At 58.3% G+C, this 23,397-nt stretch overlaps 1 protein-coding gene across 3 annotated transcripts; it reads left to right on the forward strand.

Moving 5' to 3' along the window:
• The first annotated feature begins 318 nt into the window (after positions 1 to 318).
• TCF25 (TCF25 ribosome quality control complex subunit) lies at positions 319 to 23,182 on the forward strand. 3 transcript variants are annotated; one of them, XM_082320269.1, is made up of 18 exons: positions 319 to 516; positions 3,305 to 3,472; positions 5,125 to 5,199; positions 7,117 to 7,241; positions 8,778 to 8,843; positions 9,981 to 10,063; positions 11,184 to 11,314; positions 13,858 to 13,957; positions 15,809 to 15,902; positions 16,975 to 17,067; positions 17,693 to 17,798; positions 18,872 to 19,031; positions 20,072 to 20,159; positions 20,735 to 20,893; positions 21,592 to 21,682; positions 22,008 to 22,087; positions 22,689 to 22,761; positions 22,949 to 23,182. In XM_082320269.1, exons 1-18 carry the CDS (start codon positions 334 to 336, stop codon positions 23,108 to 23,110), a joined length of 2,037 nt encoding a protein of 678 aa, XP_082176395.1. In that variant the 5' UTR covers positions 319 to 333; the 3' UTR covers positions 23,111 to 23,182. The 3 variants fall into 3 exon arrangements, 2 of the variants coding, with proteins under 2 accessions (XP_082176395.1, XP_082176396.1); XR_014229044.1 differs by lacking the exons at positions 22,689 to 22,761; positions 22,949 to 23,182 and having other exon boundaries at positions 21,592 to 21,759; XM_082320270.1 differs by lacking the exons at positions 22,008 to 22,087; positions 22,689 to 22,761; positions 22,949 to 23,182 and having other exon boundaries at positions 20,735 to 20,912.
• Positions 23,183 to 23,397: the final 215 nt, after the last annotated feature.

Below are 23,397 nucleotides of genomic sequence, written 5' to 3' on the forward strand. Positions count from 1 at the left end.
CCGCTGCGTCTGCACAGCCCCGGGCCCGCCCCGGGTTGTCCCCCCCGGGCTGTGCCCCCGCTCCCACCCGTGTCCGCGGGCCGTGCCCCGCCGCGACCCCGCACACGGACCGTGGGAAAATACACAAGTACGCATTCCCACGCTCCCCCCCCCCCGAGACATATTTCACGCGGGGCACGAAGTAGGTCCCGGGCAACTGCAGTGCGCCTGCGCACTGGGGACGGGGGCGGGGCGGCGCGGGCGGGCGGGGCGCGCAGGCGCGGTGGGGCGGGGCCGGGCGGCGCAGGCGCGGGGGGGGGCGGCGCGCGCAGGCGCAGCGCCTGGCGGGGCTCCATGTCGCGGCGGGCCCTGCGGCGGCTGCGGGGCGAGCAGCGGGGCCAGGAGGAGCCGGGACTGGGCGAGTTGGGCCTGGACCCCGGCTCCGAGGGACCGCTGCTGCCGCCGCCGCCCCCGGCCGCCGCCAGGAGGGGACGGCGCGGGCCGGTCCGTACCGGCGTCAGCAACCGCTTCGAGCTGGTGAGGGGGGGGAGAGGTTGGGGCCCGAGGGGTGGCGGGGCCTGGGGGGGGGCAGCTGGGGTGGCAGGGGGTGACAGGGGCTGTGGGAGGGGGCAGCTGGGGTGGCAGAGGCTGGGAGGGGGTGACAGGGGCTGTGGAGGGGGCAGCTGGGGTGGCAGGGGCTGGGAGGGGGTGACAGGGGCTGTGGAGGGGCAGCTGGGGTGGCAGGGGCTGGGAGGGGGTGACAGGGGCTGTGGAGGGGGCAGCTGGGGTGGCAGGGGCTGGGAGGGGGTGACAGGGGCTGTGGAGGGGGCAGCTGGGGTGGCAGGGGCTGGGAGGGGGTGACAGGGGCTGTGGAGGGGGCAGCTGGGGTGGTAGGGGATGGGAGGGGGTGACAGGGGCTGTGGAGGGGCAGCTGGGGTGGCAGGGGCTGGGAGGGGGTGACAGGGGCTGTGGAGGGGGCAGCTGGGGTGGCAGGGGGTGACAGGGGCTGTGGAGGGGGCAGCTGGGGTGGCAGGGGGTGACAGGGGCTGTGGAGGGGGCAGCTGGAGTGGCAGGGGCTGGGAGGGGGTGACAGGGGCTGTGGAGGGGGCAGCTGGGGTGGCAGGGGCTGGGAGGGGGTGACAGGGGCTGTGGAGGGGGCAGCTGGGGTGGCAGGGGCTGGGAGGGGGTGGCAGGGGCTGTGGAGGGGGCAGCTGGGGTGGCAGGGGCTGGGAGGGGGTGACAGGGGCTGTGGAGGGGGCAGCTGGGGTGGCAGGGGGTGACAGGGGCTGTGGAGGGGGCAGCTGGAGTGGCAGGGGCTGGGAGGGGGTGACAGGGGCTGTGGAGGGGGCAGCTGGGGTGGCAGGGGGTGACAGGGGCTGTGGGAGGGGGCAGCTGGGGTGGCAGAGGCTGGGAGGGGGTGACAGGGGCTGTGGAGGGGGCAGCTGGGGTGGCAGGGGCTGGGAGGGGGTGACAGGGGCTGTGGAGGGGCAGCTGGGGTGGCAGGGGCTGGGAGGGGGTGACAGGGGCTGTGGAGGGGGCAGCTGGGGTGGCAGGGGCTGGGAGGGGGTGACAGGGGCTGTGGAGGGGGCAGCTGGGGTGGCAGGGGCTGGGAGGGGGTGACAGGGGCTGTGGAGGGGGCAGCTGGGGTGGTAGGGGATGGGAGGGGGTGACAGGGGCTGTGGAGGGGCAGCTGGGGTGGCAGGGGCTGGGAGGGGGTGACAGGGGCTGTGGAGGGGGCAGCTGGGGTGGCAGGGGGTGACAGGGGCTGTGGAGGGGGCAGCTGGGGTGGCAGGGGGTGACAGGGGCTGTGGAGGGGGCAGCTGGAGTGGCAGGGGCTGGGAGGGGGTGACAGGGGCTGTGGAGGGGGCAGCTGGGGTGGCAGGGGCTGGGAGGGGGTGACAGGGGCTGTGGAGGGGGCAGCTGGGGTGGCAGGGGCTGGGAGGGGGTGGCAGGGGCTGTGGAGGGGGCAGCTGGGGTGGCAGGGGGTGACAGGGGCTGTGGAGGGGGCAGCTGGAGTGGCAGGGGCTGGGAGGGGGTGACAGGGGCTGTGGAGGGGGCAGCTGGGGTGGCAGGGGCTGGGAGGGGGTGGCAGGGGCTGTGGAGGGGGCAGCTGGGGTGACAGTGGCTGGGAGGGGGTGACAGGGGCTGTGGAGGGGGCAGCTGGGGTGGCAGGGGCTGGGAGGGGGTGACAGGGGCTGTAGGAGGGGGCAGCTGGGGTGACAGTGGCTGGGAGGGGGGTGACAGGGGCTGTGGAGGGGGCATCTGGGGTGACAGTGGCTGGGAGGGGGTGACAGTGGCCGGGAGGGGACAGCTGGGGTGGCAGGGGCTGGGAGGGGGTGGCAGGGGCTGGGAGGGGGTGACAGGGGCTGAGGGAGGGGGCAGCTGGGGTGGCGGTTATTGGGAGGGTAGGTGGCTGAAGGGTGACTGTGAGGGGGTGACTCGGGGACAGTGACTGAGGGTGTGGTTGGGGGGTGATTGGAGAGAAGAGGGAGCAGGGTGACAGTAACCGAGAGGGGTGACAGTGACCTGGGGAGCGGTAGCTGGGTGGGAGTGATGTGGGGTCAGTGACCGGGGTGGGACTGGGGGGTTTGGGATGGTGGGTGACTGGGAGGGCCTGGGGAGACTCAGCTGGGGGGTAGGACGGGGAGGGGGCTGTAGAGAGGGCAGCAACTGGGGCTGAACTGGGAGGGAATGGGAGGGAGGCCTGGGAGGGGCTGGGTGGTCTGGGTGTTGTCAGAGCTGGGCCTCAGTATCGCGGTGGTCAAACAGTGGGTGAAACCGGTTTTAGGAACGTTCCTGCCCCCTTCCCAGCCCCGCAGGATCCCTGTGCTGGAGGTCGGGGGTCAGGCGGGCCCTGGGGGCACAGATGGGTCCTTGGGGTGACAAAGCCTGCTCCTTCCTCTCCGGGCACCTTGGCCAGCCCTGGCGGTTCCCTCTCCTTCCCCAAGGCTTGGTTGTGTGAGCGTAGGCAGGGCTGGTTTTGGAGGCTCTGCCCAAGGAGGAGCAGAGTCCAGACAGGGCCGTGCTGTGCGGTGGACGCGCCGTCGTGGCCCTGTGCTCCCCTCCAGCGAGTCGGTGGGTGCGGGGCTGCTCAGGCGCCCACTGGGTGACACGCTTGAAATGAGGGGTCATCCCTCTCCATCTGCTGGAGAAGCCAGTCGGGCAGCCGAACCCTGTGCTGCTTCTGCCATGTTTTTCTCTTCCGTTTGCAGGTGGGAGCGGAACAGATCAGATCCCTGGGGAATTCTGTCCCCCCAGGCACAGGAGAGGGCAGGGCGCAGCCCGGCGCTGGCTGTTTCTGCAGCTTGTCCGTCTGTTTGCACAGATCACCGCCGAGGAGTTGGAGGATGAGCCGCTGTCCGGAGAGGAGCCAGCGGATGCCCGGCTCGGCGAGCGGGATGCAGCAGGAGAGAACAACGAAGGGGCTGTAACGGAAGAGACTGAAGGTGATGGGCAGAGAGATGGGGAGGAGGCAGAGCAGCCGGACCAAACGGTAACTAAACCACGGGTACCTAGTGATGACGGCAGTCACCTCGTGAGGCGCAGAGAGAAGGTTTCTTATCTCCCTGTCTCGGCGTGCAGTGAGGAGCTTTGTGGTGCCAGACGAGTGTGTTTCTTTTCCCTTGTTTTTGTCAGAGGCGGAGGATGTGAGCCTCAGGGGAGGGACGCACGCGGGGAGCTTAAACCCAGGTACTGGGGGCTCCAGATCTGGAGGAGAAGGAGCAGTTTGGTGCCGAGGGTTGGGTTTGTGCCAAGGATCCAGGGAGATTTTACAGCCGCGGAGGGGAGGTTCCTGAGGAAGACCTTGCGCTGCGTCCTTGCGGGCGCTGAGGTCAGGCGAAGCGCGCAGGAGGGAGAGCACCCCGAGGTTCTGAAAGGGAGATTGCTTCTCTGCTCCCTTCGCTGCACAATTAATTGAGCTCTGGGCTGGTGGGTAAATGCTCAGTGAAGCGTTTGTTTTGGAGTGAGACTCCGAGCAATGTAAACTAAACACTGAACTTGTGCGTTTCTGGAGCGTTTTGTTGTCATTTCGTGTTAAGATTCCCTCCTGTGGTCTCTATCAGCTCAGAAGTGTCTCCTTGCAGAAGCACTTAAGGAAAGGGATGCTTTAATTAACAATTGGACATTGCCAGTCTAGCCCGTGTCTTGCTGGAGATGAGGATGGGGAGGAGTGAAGGGACATCGGCCCCCGGCCTCACCCGTCAGGGCTCAGCGTTTGGGGTGCATCCCGTGGGTTTTGGGTGCCAGGCGGTGCGGCCAGAGGAGCAAAGACCACTGTCTGCGCGTGGTCCGGCTGTGCTGGTGGCCTCAGCCAGCCCAGGGGCTTGGGAATGCTCTGGATGTGCAGCGTGGGCTCTGCTCGGTTGGTCCCTGCATGAGCGGTGCCTCCCGCGGGCCCTGACCCAGTGAATTTCCTGCGTAAACGCTGCAGGAAGCAGCTGCTGCTTCTCCCAGAGCTCCCCGGCTAGAAACGCGGGAGCCCTCGGCAGGCATCTCCCCGCCGTTAGATAGAGCCAGATCGGGGCTGCACATTCCCCCGGTTCTGAAATCAGCTCGGGAGCTGTGGGCTTGTTGGTAATGCCGTTACTCGCTGTTTTACCTGCGTAGATCCTGGAAACGTGCTTTTTAGCCCTGGGGAAGAGCCAGGGTGGACAACAGCGTGGCTGTCGCATGAGGGAATGCCACGCAGCGTTGTGAGCTGCGTCGGCAGCGAGAGGAGCCTGTGTCGTGTGGTGCTTTCGGGCAGCTGTTGGTTTCTGTGGAAATCGGCGTGACTGGTGAAACTGTCACGCTCACTAGAAAGACAGAAATAAAGTTTATTCTAGGGAGTGAAGGAGAGCTGAAATGTTTCTTCCACACCTGGCATATCTAAACTGTTTCTGGCCCGATTTTGTAGTCTCAGACATCGATATGAAAGTCAGCTGAGACTTAACCCTTACGTTTTTAAACCTTTGGTACTTTCCTCCATTTTCTCCTTGTCTCTTAATTTCCACTCGCTGACAAACTTGAAAGGGTGAATACGGGTGTCATTTAAGGGCTCTCCTGGCATGCTGATCCCTGTGGGAAACGCTCTTCTCCCCCGTGGAGCTTTCATCTCCGCAGTCCGTGGGCATGCTCTGACAGCTCTTGTGTTTCTCTTTGCAGCCTACGTTGAGTAACAAGCCACGAAAGAAAAAGAAGAAAAGGAAAACCAAGAAAACTTCAGCAGGGGAGACTGTGGTACGTCTGCGTTTGCTGTGAGAGTTAGCGGCTGTGCTAATTTCTGCATTGGGATTGACAAAGTGGCTACTCTGAGGTGGCTGCAGAAAAGATTTTGAGGCAAAAATGTTCCTTTTTGCATTGTACTAATTTAAAATTATGGAATGGGAACAGCAGCTTTTGACTGTGGTCCCTCAAGCAGCCGGGACTGGTGCAGCTCTGCCGCAGATGCTTAGAGCCGAAATCCTCACGGCGGCCTCTTCTGTCATCTCTGCTTCGAGGCTTCGCACGGGAGGGGGTACTGCGCGAGGGTTTTGTGTTTTCGTTATATTTTCCTTGCCCTACTTAGGTAGCTCTCCCGGCTCTGCAGAGCCATGCAGCGCTCTCGCTGCCAGCCGTCATTCGCGCTCCCTTCTCCGCCGTGCGCAGCCGCGCACCTCTGTGGTTTGACATCGCGTGGCTGCGTGCTGGCAGGAGCGTCTGCTGGCACGTTATCAGCAAACGCGCTGCCAAGCGCTCTTCCCGCGGGACCCGCGCCGTCCCCGCGGTGACGGAGGGAGCCAGGGGACAGGGAGCTAGGCTCGGAGACTAAACAGATTACAGTCATCAGTCTCTTGAGTTCAATCGAAATGAAGTTCAAGTGGGAGCTGGTTTTCTGCTAAGGTTTAAGAGGCTTTATTCACTCGGAGGAGATCCTTTGCTAAACACCCTGAGCCACGCTGTGCTGGAGTGCTGAACGGGCGAGCCGTGACTCCGGTGTGGGTGCCCAGCTGGCCGCCGCCTCCCTGGGAGCTCAGCTGGGCGAGCTCAGAGCGAGTTCCTAAGGCGGAGACCCCATCAAAGAGCCTGTTTCCTCTCCCACTCCAAGAATAACAAGCGACAGCGTGAGATCTGCCAGCTGTAGGCTGGGAGACTTCATGCCCAGAGCCAGGCAGTTTGATTTGCTAGCTAGAGATAATACTACCTTTGTTCAAGCACTTAAATGCAAAGCACGTTGTGAACTTTTCATGTATCCACTCTGTGCAGAGTGGCTATATTTAACTGGGAAAGGCAAGCTCGCAGTGCTATTTGGGTGTCGTGAATGGGATTCCGTGTTCCACCCACGTACGTGGATGTGAAACGGCTGCATAAGAAATGCGTCACTTGCTGTTTGTGGGGAAAAATAGAGGAAAATCAGGATAAAAGTGTTATACAACTGTTGAGTGTGCGCTGCTGGATATGTTCTTTGGGTTGTTAGAAGATGAGGAAAGTGAGAGTGCGATACATTAGAGCTGCATTAAAATCATGCGAGTGTTTGACATCTTATTACGAGGGTCGCGGCAGTAACTTAGCGTTTCCATGGAAAGCAGATAGTAAAGGCTGATTATTTAAATATTTACCAATAAAATCAGCCCCCAGCATTTCGTGGTATCGTAGGGATTGTGGTATAAATAAACCAGACAAAGCACGGCGAAGGCTGGGGGGAAGGGGCAGACCAGAGACCAAGCACACGCAGACTTGCGAGCTTTGTGTTAGGCGGGAAAGGGCTCCCGTGGCCGGCTCTTGCCCACGCTAGATATGTTCTGCTGGCGTGTTCAGACTCATCATGGCGTGAAGAGCAACTTCACGCTATCGCGATACCTTGAGCAAGCGGAGAACAGCAGCCAGCCCTTTTGGGGGCAGTTGGACAGGGAAGGCAGGCTCTGGGTGGGATTCCTGAGGGAATAAAGGTGCTGGGTGCAGAGCAGGAGGCCTCAACGAGACGCAGGACGTGCGCAGCTGAGATGGGCGATGGGGTATCGGCAGGGCGAGGAGTAGGGGCTGCTCCGGTATCGTGCGGAGATGAGGATGAGCCGCAGGACCCGGAGGCGGCGGGGCGCGATCTCTGCTGGGTGACCTGCGTGCCGCGGTGACTCATTCTGTAATAACTGCCCTGTGTTTGCATGTGCCTATCTTAAGGAAGATAACGACCTGGAAGACATCGACAGCCTGCTGGAGAAGATTGAGGATACCGATGGGCTATCGCAGCAAACCCAGAGCGGAATAATCGCTGACAGCAGACCTCTGCTCTACGTAGAGCACAGGTAGGGCTTGCTTCCTTTCTGATCCTGGCCTTGGGCGTGACAGGGATATCTGTTCCCCCGAGGAGGGGAGCTGGGAGCCTGCCAGCGCGATCTGGCTGTGAATGCAGGACCTTGCTTGACAGGGGTTGTGGTAGTGGTTGTGCACAGCCCCGTTTCAAACCGCTGCTCTTCGAGCTATGTGCGGTTTTGAGCGGTGACTGGTATTCTCTGCTGTCACGCCTGATTTGAGTGGGTGTCTGGACCAGATTAACCTCCAGGGTTGCCTTCCAGCCTAAAATACTCCGTGATTTTGTAGGAGAATCTCTGCAGAGCTGCTGAGAGCCCTGGTGCGTAAAGCTTTGCAATCAGACTCGCCTGGCCGGGTGACCGGCTGCGTTCAGGCTGGGCGCTGTGGGCAGCAGGCCCCAGTACAGCATGTGCTGCCCTCTGAGGAGGGCTAAGCAGTGCCAGGAGCTAATTTCACCGGGAAAGCGGGTTAGACTTGTCTAACCTTTCCCGCGTGTCACCATCAACAAAGTGGACTAAGCCCCAAGCGTGTCCACGAGCTGAAGAATGAATCGGCGTCAGACTCGAGACGTGTAGCATCTGGTCCTGTTGGGAACGGGATGGCTGGTGGGTGTGTTTGGGAGCCCTGGGCTGGTGCAGGCACTGGCAGCTCTCTCTGTTTCTGGAGAAAACATTTAAACTCGTAGTGGGAACAACTTAACCGGTCCAGGTTTTGAAACATCAAAACCGAGCCTGGGCTGGTGGGCGCTCAGCGCTAGCGCAGCCTGTTCAGGGACACTGCAGTAAAGCAGGGATGTTTGTTTGTCTAGAGGTGGTTTTAAACCTCAGTGGCATCTCTGGTCAAGTAAGCATTATTCAGAAACCTCAGAGAGCTGGATAATCTCCGAGTGGGTGAGGGTTGGCAGTGCTGGATCTCAGCCTTCCCAGTCCCTCTCTTCAAGCCCCGCTCGCTGGACGGCAGAGAGAAACCCCTCTCAAATACGCCTCCCTTCTCTGGGCCCAATGTTAGATCAAGAGCACTGTAGGAGTTGTCATGCTTTGCTACAAGATCTTTGTATTAAAAAAATGTATTTTAGTCCTTGCCAGCCTCCGTGCGGTGATTGCGGTGCTTGCCCCGAATCGCAGGCTGCCGCTGCCGGACTTGGCAGCAGCTATCCCGTATTTTCCAGGCACGCATAGCCCGAGCGTGTGCTCCTGGGCGGCCGCTGTCCTGAGCATATCCCAGACTGAGGCCCCAGCTGCCCTGGAGAGGGCAGCAGAAGTATTCCCCAGCTCAGCGCTGTTTGGGAGCAGAGCACGAAGGAAGCAAGCATCTGATTGACCAAGGGTTTCGATGCCTCCTGTTCTGACCGTTTTTAGGCTCCTTTTGGTTTGTTGTGTCAGGTCGGTGGGGTGTGTGACAGTTCAGGGGCTCAGCCAGAGGCAGTTCAAGGTACAGAACACTTGGCACCGATGGAGAAGACTCGAGCGTGAGACCTTTGGCTATGTTTAACTGACAGTAGCTTTTCTTTCTTGTTTCAACCTTCTCAGAAACTTGAATCCAGAGAACGAGTTGAAGAGATACTTCGGGGCTCGCGCTGTTCTTGGCGATCAGAGGTTAGTCCAAAATTTAATATTAAACCCTTCCAAAGTCCGAGTCGGTGTGTCTGTCCTTCCCTTGGTACGGCTTACTGAGCCCCCAGTGCCACACCTGGGCAGGGAATCCAGGGTTCAGGGTCTCTTACTCATTTAGTGGTCACTTGTTGGGACAGGAGAATATTTTTTTGTGATATGCGTGAGGAGGGGAGTAAGACCTCTCCAGGCTTTTGCTAGCATTTGCTTTTTCTGCTGCCGCTTTCCCCTCTCATTTACAGTCAAACACCCTTCTAAAGTTCTTTCACTCAAATTCATAGAATATAGACTCTTAGATTTTTTTTTTTCTTTCTTTCTCTGGCGTTTGTCGCTTGTTGCTGTTCCGAAGTCTGAGTCTTAACAGAGTGGACCCTGAATGCTTACCAGAGGGTCTCATGCGCTTGCTTTCAGGGGCCCAGGGAACCTCCTGCTTCTCGGGTGTGAGGTCTCTATGCAATTATCCGTTGCACTGTGCTCAGCGTTATCCAGAAATCCCAGCTTCCATGAGCTGGCTGAAAAATGTGCGTGTAAGAAGGGTGTAAGCTCAGAGCAGTGATGGTGGAAGCAGAAGCCTTCTCTGAGAGAGTCTGTGGAAGAATAGCTAGTGCCTGAGGAAGAAGCAGCAGTCCCTTACCGAGGAGACGCGACTTTCTTAGAGTGGCCTTGATTTCTGAATTCCTCCTGCCCTGAACCAGTAAATTGGTTGTGTTTGTGAGTACGGCTTAGACTAAATCAGTTGACACTTGAAGGCACTTCTGGGAAGAGAGATGAGTCAGAGGGATATGGGGCTCTCTTAATTGGACCTGGGAAGCTGTTTGAAGCAGAGGCAGCTGAGAACTTGGCAGGGATAAAAGCGGGAGAGAAGCTATTGAAGTGGAAATGCTGGAGGCCCTGGCTGGGCCAAAGAGGAATGGTTGAAGTAAGGCAGAGCCCGAGCGAAGGTATGTTGTGTCTTGAAGGCAAACGTGTTAAAGCCCTGGGCAAAAGCTCCATGTGGCAGGGCTGCAGCTGGGGAAGAAGTTGGATCTCTTGTTCCCTGAATCATCCTTTTTCTGGCTGGTTTCAGCCCTCCTCGTTCTGTTAGTACGGAGAAACTGTGACCTCTCGTGTTTGTTTCCTCAGGCCAAGGCAAAGACAGCGCCAGTATGTCCGCAGCACGTGGCTGACGGCTCCCAAGAACACCTGGCCGCGCTACAGCAAAACAGGTGAGGCTTTCGGTGCCACCTCCCGACGCACCGCGCTGCTGCTGGCCAACGGGGCACGTCAGTCCCGTGCCCATGTTGGCACGGGCGGCTGCTCCTGCCAGCCTGGCTTTCCTCAAGCCTCCACGCACGGAAACCGGAGCCGCTTTCATCAGCTGCCGGGCCCAGACTTCACGCTGGCTGATGCAGAAAGGGAACTGCTCGTCAGCTGATGGAAATACCTCCTTTCTCAACAGGGAGAACTCTGTTGTATTGTGTCTTAGCATCTGAGGGTTTTTTTTTCCCCCTTATTGGAGGTAGCAGGTGATGAGTGCTTCCCCGCTTGCAGTAGTCTTGCGGGGTAACGGGAAATAGCCGTGGGGAGAGCAAGCTGCTTGGGCTTCTCGGGTGGGTTTTGGCCTTTGACTTGTGGGAGAATCATAGAATCATAGAATTGTTAAGGTTGGAAAAGACCCTTAAGATCATCAGGTCCAACCGTTAACCCAGCACTGCCAAGGCCACCACTAAACCATGTCCCCAAGCACCACATCTCCCCGGCTTTTAAATCCCCCCAGGGATGGGGACTCAGCCCCTGCCCTGGGCAGCCTGGGCCAGGGCCTGACAGCCCTTTTGGTGAAAAAGTTTTTCCTAATATACAACCCAAACCTGCCCTGGCGCAGCTTGAGGCCGTTCCCTCTCGTCCCATCGCTTGTTCCTGGGGAGCAGAGACCGACCCCCCCGGCTCCAGCCTCCTTTCAGGCCGTTGCAGAGAGCGATGAGGGCTCCCCTCAGCCTCCTCTTCTCCAGGCTGAGCCCCCCCAGCTCCCCCAGCCGCTCCTCCCCAGCCTTGTGCTCCAGCCCCTGCCCCAGCCTCGCTGCCCTGCTCTGGCCACGCTCCAGCCCCTCCATGGCCGCCTTGGGGTGCGGGGCCCAGCGCTGAGCACAGGACTGGAGGTGCGGCCTCACCAGTGCCGAGTGGAAGGGAAAGGAGTGAAATTCTCTGGGGGTTTTTGAAAACACAGCTGGCTTTGGACCCAGTGGTGTGAATGAGCTTTCTGCGTTATAAGGAAGCAGAAGAGCTGCTCTTGCCGCGGTGCTCGCGGGCTGGCAGCAGTGGTGACCGCGTCTCTCCTGCACCCTCTAGGTATTGCCATGCAGCTGGTGGACACCAGGAGGGGAGTGCAGTACTTCACGTTCGAGCACCATCGCGAGTACCAGCAAGTGCAGTTCAAGTTCCTGGACGCCGTGGAGTCCATGGACCCCAACAACATTGTGGTATGTTGTGAAACCGCGTTGCCCGTGCCGTTACCTCCTGCGTTCCTGCAGCCGGTTCCCTGGCAGGGGAGGTGGGCTGACGCGTCCCAGCGCTTATTTTTTGCCAGTCTGATTTTGAGCAGTAGAGCCCTGTGCCCGCTCTGTGCGGGGCGAGGTGGCGTTGCTTGCTGAGCTCTGCCTTCACCTTATTCATAAGATAAGTGATCACCTTGGTGCAAATGAGGTCCGGTGGCTGGTGGCCGAGCCTCGGTGGCTCTGCCTGAGAGCATGCCAGGTGGCCATCTCGAAGAGGAGCCCGCAGGAACTGACAGTTGGGCTGAAAGGGTAGGAATAAAGCTCCCTTGTCTCAGCTCTTCAGCTGGGAAAGGAAAAATATTGTATAAACCAATCTTTAAATGGGAATCTAAACTAACAGCTCTTCTATTTATAAACTCTTGCATAGATTAAAAATACATCTTTTCTTGGTATTTTAGCAAAACACTCTTTGTGTTGAAAGTTCTTCATGCGTATCCAAGCTCATTAAAGTGTGTGGTAACATTTATAGTTTGTAATGATGAGCAGCAGTAAAATTGCTCTGCACCCTACTGAACCGTAATTGAAGTATTTTTGCTCAGAAAACCCTGGCCACGTGAGCTCAGATGCGCGCCCCGGAGAAGTTTCTTAAAGAGGCCATTGTCCACTAAATAAAGTTTACTTCCTTCTGCTTTCCCACCCTCTGCTCGTGGCCGCTGCTCTCCCCAGCTTGTCAGTTCTGCCTGCTGACCGGGCTGAGGGCTTCGCAAAAATGCCGCGAGGTAGCTCCAGCGCAGCAGCGAGCAACCTGAGAGCCAGCGTCCTCAGGACGGCTCAAACACCGTCTCGCGTGGCGGGGTTTTCCGTGGTCCATTTTAGTCTTGATGCTCTGTCCCTGTTAAGTGGGTCTGGCTACGTTTTAAGATGTTCCTACGGCTTTAGTCTTTCAATTTTACGTTAAGGGTAAAATCTAACAGATTTACTTACCAGGAGTACTTCAAACCCCCAACCAGTTTATCTGCGACAGCCACAGTTTCACATAGGTGGAGCCCAGATCTGCCTTGCTGCTGTGGTTTCAGCAGGCAAAATATGTTTTTTTTGGGGGTCCTGCTCAGTGAGTGTTTTTCTGCTCTTGCTAGTGGGTTAAAATGGTCTTGCTGGTGAAGTTGTGAGTGTGTGAAGAGCACTTTTTCCCATCACAGTCACCCTAGGTGCTCCATCTCTTCCAAAAATGAGAACTAGCAAGGAACTTCAGAGCAAGCAAGGGAGGGGTAAAGCATCAGGCAAGTGGCACCAAGGCGCAGGCGCTGGGCTGGGACAGCCTAGAACACAAGGGCTTTGTACTGTAGGTGGTCACACTGGCCAGCGCCCTTCAGATTTATGACTTCTGGAGCTTTTGAAGCCATATTTTTCTAGTTTGGGGGGAAAAAAAAAATCCTAAAACTAAACTGTGAGGAGATTTGAAGTAGCTTCGGTATTTTCATATTGAAACTGAGTTTTAGGTCCTTGGAAAAAGTAGCCCACTTATAATACGATTAGTGAATGCAGAGATTTTTGAGGTTAAACTAGTATTCTGAAGCCTGGAAAAAAATACTTTTAATCCATTACCATTCAGGAGCTGGATCCTGGAATTGTAATAGATGTGTCAAAATGTCCTCTCAGTACCCAGAGGAAGCAAAAGCCTGATCAAATGCTCAGAATTGATAAGGAACAGAGAATAAACCAAAAATGTAATTATGCCTGCTGCCTACATCTTGAATATCGTGTTCGGTTCTGGGCCCTCGCCTTCAAAAGGATATGGTGGAGCTGGGAGAGGTTCAGAGGAGAACAGCAAAGATGATCAAAGGCCTGACATGGCCTCAGCGCTGGAAAAGCCGGGTCAGCTGGGAGGGAGGTGCCTGGGGGAAGCTGCAATCGAGGGCTCAGATCCTGCATGGAGCAGGGAGAGATCTCCCTGCCGTCCCTTCCAGCACAGGGAGGGAGCTGGGAGGTGGGGACTGAAGGAAGTTCTTTGTGTTGTGTGCTTAAGCGGTGGCTTTCTGTATCGCAGAGCTGGGGTGCTGGAAAGGTCAGTAAGTGAACAAATTCATGGGAGGAGACGCCGATATCAATGGTATTTTTGACAGTGGGGGTCCCTGAACCCCTAAAGGTTGGCAGCTTGGAGTGTGCTGGGAGTCATTGTGCATGCCCGGCTTCGTGCCCTCTTTCCCAGGCATCTGGGTTTGGAGACAGGGCGAGATGGACCTCTCCTCTGACCCAGCGGGACTGTTCTTAGGTTCTGGTAATCCATAGTTTTAGCCTTCCACGTGAGGCACGTCCCCAGCCTTGCACTACAGAGCGCTGGCTCTCTGATGGCGTGGGACAGGATTTCTTCACCTCCAGACCCAGGGGCAAGAACAGCCCATCTCTCTTAGGCGCCATGTCAGGGCGTTTGCCTCCCTGCAGCGCTTAGGAAGCTCGCCTCGTAGGCAGAGTGTGTGAGAAACACGTGATTTGTGCCGTCGTGTCATCAGGCTCTTGCTCTTCTGCAGCTGCTGCTTCAGATGAACCCGTACCATGTGGACTCCCTTCTGCAGCTCAGCGACGTGTGCCGGATGCAGGAGGATCAGGAGATGGCCCGTGATCTCGTAGGTGAGAGCTGAGGAGCAGATGTCCTGGCCCGAGGTGGGGTGGGAGCTGCTGCTGTTCGCTATCCCAGTTCTGCCTTCTGCCTTCTGCCAGCTGAGCCTGCTGCTGGGAAGGGGCAGCAGCAAAGGTGCTCGGCCCCTCTCGGCTAGCCCGAGTCGGTGCGAGCTTGCTGAGAGTGCGTGTGGAAAACTCCAGCCTGGCCGAGTCCCCGGCGGGGCCCGCAGAGCAGCGCGGCGTTGTGCTGCGGAGGCAAGGCTTGTCACCGGCTGCCAATACCTGCGGCGCAGGGAGGGAGAGCTGGTGCTGGGGCATCGGTCTGCAGGCACGCACGCACGTGCTCCCAGGTCCCCGCTGAAAGTCTCGGCTGAACAGTTGCTGTGAATCAGTAATCCAGGACTTTGGGTTCGGTTTTGGTTTTGTTTCAACAGAGAAGCAGCAAACCAGAAGGGCTGGTTTGGCTCTGTGTCTGTGACCGCGAGCGCTCTGCTGTATATCGTCCTGCAGACCAGCAGCTTTCGCTGGAGACTTTTAAATAGAGCCGGACGTGCGTGTCTGGGGCAAAGCCCGTCAGTGTTCGCCTTCAAAATGAGTGGAAGGATTGTCTGGACACGGCGGGGTCCCACCTGCAGGACGTCCCTTGCAGGAGGAGGGTCTGATTTAGTAGCTACAAGATGCAGCAGTGCAAGGGACGCTGCAGGAAGCCTACCTGCTCTGCGGGGAGCGTGCCCAGCCCTCCAGGCCAGCGTGCCCTGCCTTCCTCTGACCCGCATCTTGCAGGTCAGCGTGTCGGGCTCTGTTCCCCGGGGCAGCGCCGGCTGCCCGGGGGCAGGAGGCACCCCGGGAGGACGGCTGCCCCTCCGACTGCCGCGCTGCGGTCTCGGGTCTCCGAGATGTGCTGTTTGGTAACCAGGGCATGTGCTCTCCAGCATGACAGGAGGGGCCGGAGGTGAAGTAAGGACAGGATCTTTGGCTTCCCTGTGTGAAGATAGTTGTGGCAGTGTTGTGGTTTAACCCCAGCCAGCAGCTAAGCGCCGCCCAGCCGCTCGCTCGCTCCCCCTCCCCGCTGGGATGGGGCAGAGAATTGGAAGGGTGAAAGTGAGAAAACTCGTGGGTTGAGATAAGAACAGTTTAATCATTGAAGTAAAATAGAATAGAATAGTAGTAATAGTAGTAGCAATAATAATAATAATACAATAATAATATACAAAGCAAGTGATACACTATACAATTGCTCACCACCCACTGACCGATGCCCGGCCCTCCCTGAGCAGCGATCGCTGCCCCCCGGCCAGCTCCCCCAGTTTCTATACTGGGTATGATGCCATACGGTATGGACTTGCCCCTGGGCCAGTCTGGGCCAGCTGTCCTGGCTGTGCCCCCTCCCAGCTCCTTGGGTACCGGCCAGGGCATGGGAAGCTGGAAAGTCCTTGAATAATATAAACAGTACTTAGCAACAACTAAAACATCGGGGTGTTATCCACGTTATTCTCATACTAAATCTAAAACACAGCACTACACCAGCTAGTAGGAAGAAAATTAACTCTATCCCAGCTGAAACCAGGACACAGAGGCAGCAATACCAGCCCCAATCCCAGACCTCCTCCAGAAGAGTTACTTTTCACAACCGGAGCATGATCTAATGCCTGCAGGTGGGAACAGGGCTCGCTTGCCTGGGTATCTGCCGCGACCACGTACTCTGAAGTAGCTTTGTGCCTTGCTAGAGTGTGAACAACCTTATTTCGTGGGTGCCAGAGCTCTCCATTAGCAGTGTCTTCCGCACCAAATTGTGAGCGGCGGGGCCGCGCGGCGTGCCGGGGTGGTGGCGTGCCCTAACGCTGTCCTCGCTGTCCGCAGAGCGGGCGCTGTACAGCCTGGAGTGTGCCTTCCACCCCGTCTTCAGTCTCACCAGCGGGACCTGCAGGCTGGACTACCGGCGGCCGGAGAACAGGTAGGCGGCACGTCTGCCGGAGAGCCGTCGTGGCGTGCCCTGGCCTACTTTGGACACGGAGACCCAGATTCACAGCGTCTGCTGTGTCATCCGCGCTGGCGGGGGGACCTTGAATGTCCCTTTCTGTCGGAACAAGCTCTGCCGCTCGGCAGTCGATGGCGGCGCCCCTTGGCAAGGCAGCAGCTCCCGAGATGGGTGCTGGGGTACCGGCAGCTCTTGCTCTGCCAGGTCACTCACGCTGAGGTTTCTTTGCGAAGCATCCTCTTTCCCGAGGGATTTCTTACTGGAGCAGTAACTGGTCGTCCCCATCGCATCCTTCTCGTGCAATTAGTCCCCCTTAGCCCAAAACGGCACTTATTTTTGTCACAAAAATACTCGCTGCGTGTTTACAGCTGTGCTTGGTCGCTTGTGTGCTGCCTGCCTGCCCGGCCTTCGTCCCCAGCACTAGTGCTGCTCCCGGCCTGGCTCTTTATGTAATGACAGCTCTGCAGCTGCGGGGAAAGGTGACTTTATTCTGGGAATTTTCCAGTCAGCTGACCCAAGGCATCCCTCCTGCTCTACCTGGAGGTTGCTCAGATTTCCAGTACCCGCTCGCTGACGGGCTCGGTGCCGTCTGTGACCTGAACGCTGCAGTCTGGGTGTTAGTCCTCCCGCCGTACGCGTTGTGCACGCTCCGTGTCGCCGTCCCCACGCCGCTGGGCGGGCTGGGGCAAGGCGGGATGCAGACTCCGGGCATTTACTTGTTTCTCTTGTCCTGAGTTGTCGGCCAGTCTGTGAGAGCACAGGGCTGTGGGGCCTTGGGGAGGAGGGATGGGGCTGGCCATGGGTTTGCTGTCCCTATGCTTGCACAAAGATATTAAAAAATATATATATAAAAAAGAGCTGGGATCGCGAGGGGTCTGTGGCACCCCGTACTGCACCAGGGTGGGGTCCCTGGACCCCCCGACCTCACTGCGGTGCTGATGCTCGGGGGGCGAGGAGCTGGGGCTGACCGTGGGTCCCCGTTCTTAAGTGGCACGAGGTGCTTCTCTCCAAATCTGGCTTCTAAAACCTGCTCCTCTTCCCCACGCAGGGCTTTCTTCCTGGCTCTCTTCAAGCACCTGATGTTCCTGGAGAAGAGAGGCTGTCCCCGGACAGCCCTGGAGTTCTGCAAGCTGATCCTGAGGTAGGAGCCCCCGCCGAGGGCTGCACCCCGTTCCCTGCAGGATGGGGCAGGGCGTCTCAGGCTTGGGGGAACAGGCTTTGAACAACGCACCGAACCTAACCCGGGTGGGACAAAAACCCCAGAGGTGTTACTGCTGCTCCCAGGCTCAGTGGGGGCTTGTTTCCACTCCTCACGGAGGCAGTGTCACCAGTTAGTTTTGAGCACCCGCTCTTACCTGCGGCACGGCTTTGGAGAGGGGTGATTGTTGAGAAGGAGGCTTAAGCAGATGGGACCTGGGTGGCCCTCGCTCGCGGCTGCTGAGCTGTGGGCCTGGATGGTCCACAGAGCCTCTGCGGAGCAGAGGTGCAACGGTGGCCTCAGCCCGCGCGGTTTGTGGCCATTGATCCTCCTGGGTGGTGGCAGGGGGGCCGTCGGCCCGCTGCAGGAACGCCGACCGGGCAGGGCGTTGCAGCATCACCCTGGCCGTGCAGGAACGATCGTGTTCCCTTACCTCTGCTTGCTGAGTCACGGAAGCTCTCTGGATGCTAGTGGGGAAAGTCTGGTTTGACTTAGAAATGAGGACAGCTACTTCAGCTTTTGTGACACTGATTTTGTTTCCTCCCCTTGTGCTCGCCTCCCTCTGAAGCCTTGATCCAGAGAATGACCCTCTGTGTGTGCTGCTGCTGATCGATTTTCTGTCCCTCCGAGCTAGAGAATACACCTTCCTGACCCGCATGTTCCAGGAGTGGGAGGTGAGTTGGCAACGGGCCGCCCTGGCGAGAGACGGGGGTCTGGCGAGATTCTAGGATTCTTTAAGCACCGGTGATAGCGCTTTCCCTTGATGATTTGCCTGGTTTAAAAATCAGATCTAACTCTTTTCAACACTGTAAAAATTAAATCCTAATTGCAGCTTAGAATTTCCCTGGAATGGTCTTGCTCTTGTTAATTTAATTTTACAGTATGTTTAACAGATTTTGTACTGTCACTTAGCTGCCCAATTACTGATTTTTTCATGCCTAATTTTTCCGATCTTCCTCTCCACATACATGCGAAAAAAAATCTTATTCATTGCTCCCTTTGGGTTCATAATAGAAACTCTTTTTGAGCACCGTTTCCCCTTTGAAAATCAGTGAAATTAAGTTTGGATCCAGAAAGAATAAAATAAGTGTGACAGACAAATAGCCAATTTTAGGTGCTCATTAGAAGGGGTAATGGCTTTAAACTGAAAGAGGGTAGACTTGGATTAGATACAAGGAACAAATTCTTCACTCTGAGGGTGGTGAGGAACAGGTTGCCCAGAGAAGCTGTGGACGCCCCGTCCCTGGAAGCGTTCGAGGCCAGGTTGGACGGGGCTTTGAGCAACCTGGTCCAGTGGAGGGTGTCCCTGCCTGTGGCGGGGGGTTGGACCCGGAGGATCTTTAAGGTCCCTCCCAACCCAAACCATCCTGTGATTCTATGAGACGGGGCAGGGAGGGGAGAGGAGAGCTGGTTCCTGGGGCTCTCCCCACCTGGGCTGGGCTGGAGGGGGCGGCTGGGCCACCCAGCGTGAGGTTTTCCTAACCAGCTTAGCTCTTTGAGGGCTGTCTCATGGCCAGGCTGGCATCCCAAAATCATTGGAACGACCCATAAAGGCTGGGGTATTTGTTCTTGTAATCCTGGTACCCTGCAAACAATTGTATGAACTCAAAATTGCTTACTCAGTTGTAGGGGCACCAAGCCAGCGGCTGGAAAGTAACTTAAACCCCACCCCGCGTACAGCCCAGCCACATCGAGATTGTTCTGCATAGCATCATTTCTCGGTAAATCTGTCTCTCCGATCCTGCAGAGTCACCGGAATTTGTCCCAGCTGCCCAATTTTGCCTTTTCGGTGCCGCTGGCCTATTTCTTCCTGAGCCAGCAGGAGGAGCGCTCCGAGCTGGAGCTAAGCCAAGCCCGGGAGAAAGCCGCCCGGCTCATCCAGCTCGCGTTGATCATGTTCCCAAGCGGTAAGTCTGTCCCCACCGGTAAGTCCGTCCCCGCAGGCTTTGACACTGTCTTCATCTGTGAGAGCAAAGGCTGGATTCCAGGCAGGCAAGCGCAGAGGCAGCAGTTTGCCTGTGGGTTGCCAATGGCGTTCGCCTCTGTCCGTGGGAGATGGGAGCCCTGCCTCGGAGGGCGATGCCGTGGCGGGCGCTGCCGTACCCTTGCTGTGGCAGCGGTGGGATTCGGCCTTCCCGCCCCGCACCGGGGCAGGGCTGGTGAGAGAACGGTGGAGCCGGCTGGGCTCCCGCAGCTGTGAGCCTTCCACGTGTTGGGAGGAGATCAGCGATGGCTCTCCCCACTGTGCACCCTCCTCGGAGCAGCCGATCCCCCTTCGTTAGAGACCGATCCCCCTTCGTTAGAGACCATCACAGGCGTGCTGTAGGGGGAGGGTGAGAACCAGAGCAGGAAAGCGTTTCACCCCAGGGTTGCCCAGCCCAGAGACGGCGAGTCTCTCTCGGCTTTCCCTCCGAGGCACTGCTTTGCTTTAGGCGTGCTCTCCATGGGCACCCATCACTCTTGCTTTCAACCAGTTGGTGCTGCTGTCCACGAAGGGAGATATACAGTCCCTCTGGGCCCAGAGCAGGGCGTGTCTTTATAGGCCGGAATAACCAGCTCTCAAACAGAGGTTTAGTTTGTGTTGGCTGAAACCATCTTTTTTGTTGCTTGTCACGGTGGCTGAAATAAAACCCTTCTTCAAGTTAAAAGGCCAGCAGCGTTAAGTGCAGAAAATTGCACCCTGTTTCACGGGGGGCGAAAGATTGTTGTTCTTTCCCGTTTGCTCTGGGTCTGTTTCCATCATCCACGCAGAGAGATCAAAACTCAGCATAACCCCCAGCGGCATCCTCGCACCCTCCTGGCGTGGGTCCTCGTTTGGTGCCCCGGTGGGGCGCTGGCCCTCCGGGATGGGGCCGTCTCTCCGCAGCCCTGGCAGCGGGGACCGGCCGCTCCGTGGTGCTCCTCGCCGGGCCGTTGAAAGCGAGCTGTCTGACTTTTTCTCCTGCAGTTCTTACGCCGTTGTTGGATCACTGCAGCGTGCAGCCTGATGCCAGGGTCGCCTCCCATTCCTTTTTCGGGCTGAATGCTCAGATAAGGTAAGCCCTGGAGATGTTCTCAGTAAAGAGACAGAATCGATTTTGCCGGTAGCGGGGCTTTTGCTTGCTCAGGCAGCTAATGGAGTTACAAAGCTGCGGAGGAGAATATTTGCTTTTCCTGAGTAGGCTGTTAGATGCTTTGATAATGGATTTCCATAATGGCCAGCAGATAACGCTAATAAACCCACCTCACCTTAATGTGGATGGGTCAGAAGTTCATTCCGAAGCTTGTCGGTACATGTAGTGAGAGAGAACAACGCGTGCGTGCTCTCGGGGCAGGCCGCCTCCTGCCAGTCTGGATTGCCCTGACATGTGGTCCTCCTAAACGCACGAATGGTCTCCCCCTCGGGTCAAGGCAGCGTTAACTTTCATCTCATGGCTATGCTTATCCCAAAAATAGACGGAGGCAGAAAAACTGGTGAAGGTAGATGGAAAGAGCAAAGCAGGGAGCCTGCGATTCCTCTCTTTGTGTTCTCACGCTGAAGCACAGTGCAGAGACGAGCCCTTGCCAGCCCGCGCAGGGACCTGCAGGCGGGAAGGAGGAGAGTGCCCTGAATAACAACTGTCTCCCGTAGCCAGCCTCCCGCCTTGAACCAGCTGACGTCCCTCTACGTGGGAAGGACTCACTCCCTGTGGAAGGACCCGGCCGTCATGGCGTGGCTGGAGACCAACGTCCACGAGGTGCTGCGCATGGTGGATGCCCGGGACCCGCTGGTGGAGGAGTCCGAGCACAAGTGAGTGCGGCAGGCGGAGGTGAGCGGCTCTCGCACCAGGCGCGGGTGCTGGGACACGGGGACGGAGCGGGCCGGGGGGCTCTGCGGACGAGAGGGGAGCTCTGGCCTGGGCTGCAGCGGTACAGGGGCTTGCTCAGAGCCCCACGACTGCCAATCTGATGGCGGCCGCTGATGCCAAGGGTTGCGGCGCCAGGAAGGCAGAGGTTCTCCTTCCCTCCTTTGCACAAGCACGAATTAAGAGCTTCCCCCAGCCTCGGCCGTCGTGTGCGCCCTGGAAATCGCCTGGGAGGGCGGAGGGGTTGCCGCTGGCTGGGAGGGGCAGGGATGGCTGCACGGCTCACGGGCCTTTACTGCACAGGGCAGGTGGGGGCTCGGAAACGCTTTCCAGCTCCGAGAAGCAGGAGAGAGAGGCATTAGGTCTTGTCCTAAACCAAAGTTAGTTTACTCTGCTGACCTGCAGAGGAACGGGGCCGGTGAGGGAGGTCTGTGCGGCGTCCCTGAGCTGTTCCGCTCTGTTTTCATCTGAGGTTAGCAGCAGCCAAGTGACTTTGGCTTTGCCTGAGGCCAGCTCTGTCCGATACGGCGTGTCCCCCGGGACAGGGACGCAGCTGACGATGCACCTAGAGAAGCAGAAATGGAAAGCTGGCTATGCTGAGGCGTGCTGAGTGCAATCCTCTGTCCCCCTCCCTGCCTTTTAGGAGGAAGATGCGGTACCAGAGCGCACCCAGGAATATCTACCGGCACGTCATCCTCTCGGAGATGAAGGAGGCCACGGCAGCTCTGCCTCTGGTGAGGAGCCCTTGCAGGGCATAGACAGTGCCGTGGCGTGATGGCCCTCGCGTCCCTGCCGCATATATGGATGCCAGGCACGTCTTAAACCCCAGCCACCAGCAAGAAACACCCGCCTGACCTCAGGGCCTCCTCCCTGCGTGCACGGCTTCCCGGGGCGGCCCACGGGGGCACGTGTGGGCAGGCCGGGCTGCGGCTGGTGCCTGGCTCTGTTGCGCTCCCCGAGACCAAGGGCTGTCCAGCTGGTCTCACCGACTCCGTGCCTCGGTGTTTGCTGCTGCTGGCGACGCAGCCTTCACCCCTTCTTTCTTCTCCCCCTCTGCAGGAGGTGACCTCGCAGCCCGTGATGGGGTTCGACCCCTTACCTCCCTTGGACTCCATCGTTTCCTACACCAGACCAGAAAGGTACCTTCTCCAGCCCTCCTTTCTGCGCCGGCACAGCCGGCGTCTTCCCGGCGCCCCCTCAGCCCCGGGCCTGGGTGCACGCGGGCGCTCGGAGCTGACGTCCTCCTCCATCCTGAGCAGCCTGGCTTGTGGTGCTCGCCGACAGGCAGAGCCTGCAGGCAGGACTGGTCCTGCCGCTTTGCCTCGGTGGTCACCGCTGGAGACGGAGGCTGTGCACAGCCATTAAGGCAAAGGCCACTTAAATATTTTGGCTGTTTCTTAACCGAGGTGGTTTGGGGTAAATACAGGTTTAAGCACAGCCAGCCGTGGTGCGCAGACCGTTCAGGTGGAGCCTGTACGCGTCTTATGCGCCGACCCAGCTCAGAGCAAACGTGGCAGTGCTTTCGGTGCCTGCTGTGCCCGGCGGATGGCGAGCTGCTGGCTGCCGGGGGTACGAAACCCCTGAGAATCCCCCGATACCCTGCTTCGGGGTGGCTCGGGAGGCGCCGCGTCTTGGTCCAGACGCCGTGGTTCTCTCCAGCAGCTCCACGCTGCCTCAGCCCCAGCGAGAGGTCGAGTGCCAAGCTGCCCCCTTAACCGTGGTGTGACTTCTGTCTTTCAGAACGAATCATCCATCCAACGAAAGCACTTTATCTCTCTTCTTCCGCTCGCTGCTGCCAAATTTTAACTTGCAGGTATGTGCAGAAGTTTCCACTGCACAGTGTTTCTGCAAAGGGAGTGGCTCTTGGCATAAGCAGTGTGTAAACGTCAGGTTGCAGAACAGCCTGATGCTTTTTGGCAAGCGGCGTTGTCTCTCTCCCTGCCTGCTGCAGGCAGGCAGGCAGCTCCCTGCCTGGCCGCTCCAGCTCTGCTCTCTTGCAGGGGGACATCAGGCACGACGGGGATGAAGAGGCCGGAGCAGGGCAGGACCTTAACCAGGGGGTGAACAGGCTCATGGCAGCCATGCGGGACATGCTGGCGAACATCCAGTTTCAGGAACCCCCCCGAGACGACAATCCCGAAGGCGACGGAGACTGGGACTGAGCCGAGTGCGCGTTCCCCCCCCGGCCCTCTGTAATCGCCCCCCCGACCCCTATCCTGCTCTAATAAAGTCTCACAAACCCACGGCGCTCGCTCTCACCGCGGGGACGGGCTCCGTCCGGGGTGGGGGGCTGCCGCCGCCGGCACCTTTCGCATCTCTCGGCGGGGGGCAGAGCTAATCTACAGCAGCTGTCCCTCGGCCCCGACTCAGCTTAGTCCCCTTCTGGCCGCCTCCAAGCACATTTGCTGTCCCCTTCCCCTGTCTGCTCTTCTCATCTTGTTATTGACGG

The sequence above is a fragment of the Platalea leucorodia genome (assembly GCF_965183815.1).
Source record: "Platalea leucorodia genome assembly, chromosome: 8".
NCBI lineage: Eukaryota > Metazoa > Chordata > Aves > Pelecaniformes > Threskiornithidae > Platalea > Platalea leucorodia.

Bases quoted from the DNA above. Each gene is read 5' to 3' on its own strand.
- TCF25 (XM_082320269.1), top strand. From the start codon at position 334: ATGTCGCGGCGGGCCCTGCGGCGGCTGCGGGGCGAGCAGCGGGGCCAG. The intron at 11,315-13,857 runs GTATGTTGTGAA...GCTCTTCTGCAG, and splicing joins TGGACCCCAACAACATTGTG to CTGCTGCTTCAGATGAACCC. The intron at 20,160-20,734 runs GTAAGCCCTGGA...TGTCTCCCGTAG, and splicing joins GGGCTGAATGCTCAGATAAG to CCAGCCTCCCGCCTTGAACC.